The 5733-nt window shown below is 45.0% G+C and overlaps 1 protein-coding gene across 1 annotated transcript; it reads right to left on the minus strand.

Annotated features, from left to right (window-relative positions):
- Nucleotides 1–764: 764 nt before the first annotated feature.
- LOC134223108 (uncharacterized) lies at nt 765–4624 on the minus strand. Its single transcript, XM_062702246.1, has 3 exons — nt 3623–4624; nt 867–3571; nt 765–810 (listed from the first exon to the last, which is right to left on the minus strand). Exons 1-3 carry the CDS (start codon nt 4622–4624, stop codon nt 765–767), a joined length of 3753 nt encoding a protein of 1250 aa, XP_062558230.1.
- Between the last annotated feature and the right edge of the window lie 1109 nt (nt 4625–5733).

Below are 5733 nucleotides of genomic sequence, written 5' to 3' on the forward strand. Positions count from 1 at the left end.
ACGGTCTAGAATTCACAATGGCTTCAATGTGAGTCAAAACTGTTCCAAACTCTTCAAACGTCAAAATGGCATTGCCTAGAGTCCGATGCAGATGAGATTTGATAACCTTGACTCCTGCCTCCCACAAACCTCCAAAGTTCGGTGACCTGGGAGGTATGAATTCCCACTCTATCTCCTTCTTTATTAGAAAATCATGGATTTTTGCGGTCGAAGACCTGTCACGGAACATCAAGAACAGTTGATGTAACTCCTTGGAGGCACCAACAAAATTGGTCGCGTTGTCCGACATAATTTTACGCACCATTCCTCGCCGGTTAATAAAACGATCCAAGGCGGCGAGAAAAGCTGCGGTAGTCAAATCCGACACGAGCTCGAGATGAATCGATTTTGTCACCATACACACAAATAATGCAATATAGGCCTTTACGTGCCTTGGCTTATGCCTTCCTTCCTTCACTGTCACGGGGCCAGCGTAGTCCACACCGGTGAGTTCGAAAGCTGCTGCCCAATTCACACGCTCCTCTGGTAGATTTCCCATCACGGGTTGAACTCCCTTTGGGTTGCTTTTAAAGCACTTAACGCAACTGCGAGTCACTTTACGAATGGCGGAACGGGCATTCACTAACCAGTACTTCTGCCTTATTGCTGCCAACAGGCCCGATGGTCCCTCATGTAACCTTTCCTCGTGATATTTTCGGATGAGCATTTCAGTCACTCTATGATTGCTTGGTAGAAGTAATTGATGTTTGGCATCGAACGGAAGTTTAGAGTTCTGTAAACGCCCGCCGACTCTTAGTAAACCCCCATCGTCTAGAAACGGTTGCAAATTTGCAAGTCGCTTTGGCAGCAGATTGCTCTGGACACACTGGATTTCATCACACAATTCCTTCCGCTGCAGAACGCGCACAATGTACAATGTTGCCTTTCGCATATCTTGCACAGAAATGTATTTGGAATTTGCACGTTTCTCCTTGGACATCCGTACTAAACGAGTAAATCTGGCCACCTGAGCCAATATCCGCTGTAGCTTCGAAAAAGTTCCACACCGTTGAAACACTGGTTCGTCCTCAATCTCGACCACTGGATTACACACTTGAGTGTCCTTCAATTCTGGCAATTCGTCATCAAGAATCACTGGAGTATTCTGTTTCTCGTAGGTCATAGCTCGCAAAAATGGTGGGCCATTCCACCAGATATCTGAGCGACGCAACACTTCTGGATAACATCCTCGGGACACTAGATCCGCCGGATTTTCCTCGGACCTGACATAATTCCAATCAAAGTCACTACACAGTCTGCCAATCTCCAAAACTCTGTTTCTTACGTACACTTGTAGTTGATCTGGACTCTTTTTTAACCATGCCAACACGATCTGGCTATCCGACCACAATTTTACATCATGAACCTCGATTTTCAGAATCGGTACCACCATGCTAACCAATCTCGCCAGAGTCACTGCCGCACACAATTCCAGTCTAGGCATTGTGAGGCGGCGTAAAGGGGCTATCCTTGACTTACTGCATAACAATCGCACGGCCACAGCTCCGTCGTTTTGAACACAACGCAAATAAATACAAGAACCGTATGCAGCACATGAAGCATCAGCAAATCCGTGAATCTCAATTCGAAGAGCTTTTGGAACAATGACACATCTTGGTATTTTTATCTCATTCAACTCTATCAATGACTGATAAAACGCCACCCATCTTTTCAGCAAGTCGCCTTCGAGGATCTCGTCCCATCCCAATCCATCAGCCCATAATTGCTGCATGATTGTCTTGGCTACTACGATAACAGGAGATATGAGGCCAAGCGGATCAAATAATTTGGCAATTTGAGAAAGAACGCTCCTTTTTGTAATCTTGTCGTCGATTTGCGCTACTTCTGGGCTTCTCCAGAAAAGAAATTGGTCACTTCTTGGGTTCCACAAAATACCCAATGTTCGAATAGTTTCGTTGGTACCAGAATCTTCAATCCGAACCAGCTTTTCTCGATCCTGGTCAGGAACACCTTCGAGCACCTCATCGTCGTTTGAGCACCACTTTCGAATGGGAAATCTTCCCTTCGCCATCAAGTTCTCTATTTCACTTCGTAGCTGTTTTGCGGATTCTAGCGTTGAAGAACCACTTAGTATATCATCCATGTAACAGTCTTCTAGTATTGCTTCCGCAGCTTCTGGAAAACTGGAGCTCTCATCTCTCGCAAGTTGAACCATAGACCTAACAGCTAGAAAGGAAGCAGGAGCTGTTCCGTAGGTCACTGTGGATAACTCCAACACTCGTATTGATTCCGTTGGATGGTCACGCCAAAATATTCTTTGGAACCGTGTCTGGCTTGGATCAATTTTCACTTGTCTGTACATTTTTTCTACGTCTGCGGAGAATGCATAAATATGTCTTCTGAAGCGCAGTACGATGGAGAATAAGTCATTCTGGATTTTTGGGCCAATCATCAAAACTTCGTTGAGCGATAATCCATTAGACTTCGCCTTACCGTCAAACACAACACGTAACTTTGTGCTAGTACTTGATGGTTTGAATACAGCATGATGCGGAAAGTAGTAGCTTTGTTGGCCCGGTAGATCGTCTTCCTCGCGAATCTCATGACAGTGGCCAAGATCTTCGTATTCTTTAAGGAAGGATTGATACATATTCTTCGTCTCAGGGTCGTTGACCAGGCGCCTCTCAGTTGACAAGAACCTCCTCATTGCTAATGACCGAGAATCCCCTAGTTGGTTGAGAGATTCACGAAACGGAAGTTGAACTACAAATCGGCCTTCCTCATCTCGCCGATACGTTTCGCAGAAATGGTCTTCAATCGCTTGTTCCTCACTCGTGGTTACCTTCTCCTCTGCAAGCTCCTCTTGCTCAAAAAACCGCTGAATGCTTTTCAGCAAAGGGTCCTCATCAGTTGCACATAATACGTTGACGACTTCACCATCGACTTCATCTACAGCACCAGCCATCACCCACCCAAACTGGGTCTCATACAGAGTAGGCAATTCTTCGGAAATCTTCAACTGTGCTTGCTTCAGAATTTGGAAAAATAGCTCCGCACCGATCAGTAGATCCACATCTTTCGATTCATTAAAACTGGGATCGGCCAAGACAATTCCAGGAGGAAACTTCCATTCCGTAATATTGACTGCAACGGATGGAATCTTCCCCGTCACTCTCGTTGTGACCAGACAGTCTACATTACTCTCGAATCCAGAGTAATCGGAGGATAGATTCAAAATAACACGATGTCGGATCTGAGATCGAGTACCACCCACGCCTACCACAGGAATATTGGCTGGATACCTTGGAAGAGAAAGCAGCTTCACGGCGGATTCAGAGATCAAGTTGACTTGAGATCCGGAATCGAGAAGAGCACGAAGCTTAAATGATTTTCCGCTCTTCGCCACTACACTCACCAATGCGGTCATCAGAAGCACTTGTTTCGCTCGTCGCTGAACACTAGAACATGCTGTAGACACAGGATCTCCCGGTAGCACAGTTGATACTGTCTTCGCTTCGGGTGAATCGGATTCTCCGCTGTCACCTTGTTGCTCCGGTTCAACTTGGGATACCTGCTCGAAATGCAACATTGTATGATGTCTTTTAGAACACTTCGAACATACCTTGTCCGAAGGACAGATTCTGATTTGATGGCCCTTACGAAGGCAGTTGAAACATAGACCCACTTGTTTCACTTTGGTAACACGCTGATCGATACTCAAGCTCAAGAATTTAGGACATTTGTAGTTGATATGCTGACCTTCACATATTTCACACACATTATCCGATGAACTCGAAGTCACTGGATGAGAAGTTCTCGGTGGTGCGCTCGTTCTTCCGGTTGCAAGAGGTTTAACTGCTATCTTTGCTGATGCCATGTCTACCTCGCATCTCTCGAGTACCTGGCAATAATTTCGGAGAAATTTCAAGGTGTCATCCAGATCGGGAAGTTCGCCATGATCCAAGGTTTGCTCCCACTGCTTCCGTGTTTCTCCATCCAGACACATAGCTAATAACTTAACTACGATGAGTCCCGCTGTGCCATCAACCTCCTGTTTCATGAACCTCAGGCCTTCCACATGACGACTGCAATTGTCGATTAGTGATCTCAAATCCTTGTAGCTCTGCCTGGGAATCGCTTTCATAGATAGCAAACCAGATATGTGGGTATCAATAATCACTCTAGGATTCTCGAAACGCTCTTCTAACAGCTTCCAAGCTTGCAGATAGTTGTTGTTGTTGATAATTCTCGCGTCCAATATACCAGAAGCATCCCCGACCAATGCTTTGTCAAGGTACTGTAGCTTAGTTGCATCGGAGTCACCGCACTTTCCAACCAAGTCATTAAACAGAGCCTTGAATTTCGGCCAACCTTCGTACTTTCCATCGAAAGTTGGAATCGGTGTCCTCAGAGGTTGCTGGGTGACGATCACTTGAGGAACTCCAACGTTATTTGGTGCGGGATTACCACGGAAGAAATCCATTAGAAGATTAAGCTTCATCAATGCATCAGTATGCAACTCATCGAACTCCTCCATCTTCTCATCCTGTTCCTCCAAATTCTCACCGCTGCACATGGCAATGACCAAGTCATGCTTCGCTGTGCCCAGACAACCAGAATGCATGCATAATAGAATTGTTTTTCTGTTATGCGATGCCTATGCACACAAATTTCATCGCTTACCAGTCGCGAAAACGCTTTTTGCGTACAAAAGTGGAGGCGATATATGTGTATTTCTTATCCGACGTAGCACGGCAGTGTATGCGATATGCACGATTTTCATGCGAGTTTGTTCGTTATACATTGCGATGTAGTTTGTGATAACAAACTCTGTTTGACAGATAATCCGATTTCATTTGAGTTTGTTTGCAGGGATATGCGATGTTAACATATGAAGCTGGAATAAACTCGCAAAATAGCCTACTGTGCGGGAAAGTTTATAAATAAACTGATGAGCTTCGCACCATAATGCGATTTTGATGAAAATTGGATCGGTAAACGATTTTAATCGTACATTCTTATGCGATGTGTGGTTGTCTGGGTGTACTCGGAGTAATTTAGTTCCAGTTTCTTCTCTAACGCCTTCAACTGCGAAAAACTCGTGGTTTCCGGTTCATCTGCCGCTTCACAAAGCTTCTTGACAATCTTCGTTACTCGGCCTTTCACTTGACCGCGTTGATGTATCAACTGCTTGATTTTCTCCATGATCACGCTGTTCACTTCCATACACTCACTAGGGCAATCACTTTCAAGGGCAATTACTGTTCACTATACTGTCACTTTTCACTTTCAAGGGCAATTACTGTTCACTATACTGTCACTTTTCACTTATATAGGTACCACTGTACTTCGATCACTTTTACGCATTTGACTCGATTGACAAAAAGTTTATTTTGAAGATTTACAAAAAATCGTGAATGGATGTATTTCACTGATAATTATCCGGTTCGTTTCGGACCAATGTTGGATACTCAAGTCCATATAACACTCATACCAAATGTACGGCCCCGTTGCACATTAACCCAATAGATAAAGGGAGCGCTTACCTTATGTGATGAGCCGCCTACTGCAACCCAACGTTCCGTCGGCTGCCTACACCTCAACACCACAGCGGTAGGACGATGTATCGCCAATGGCTGCGCACACACACCACAGCCACCAACGTACGATGAATGAAACCGACGATCGTATCCACCACTGATACGACCACCAATCCGCACGTACAGTCAGTCG

Source organism: Armigeres subalbatus, chromosome 3 (genome assembly GCF_024139115.2).
Source record: "Armigeres subalbatus isolate Guangzhou_Male chromosome 3, GZ_Asu_2, whole genome shotgun sequence".
NCBI lineage: Eukaryota > Metazoa > Arthropoda > Insecta > Diptera > Culicidae > Armigeres > Armigeres subalbatus.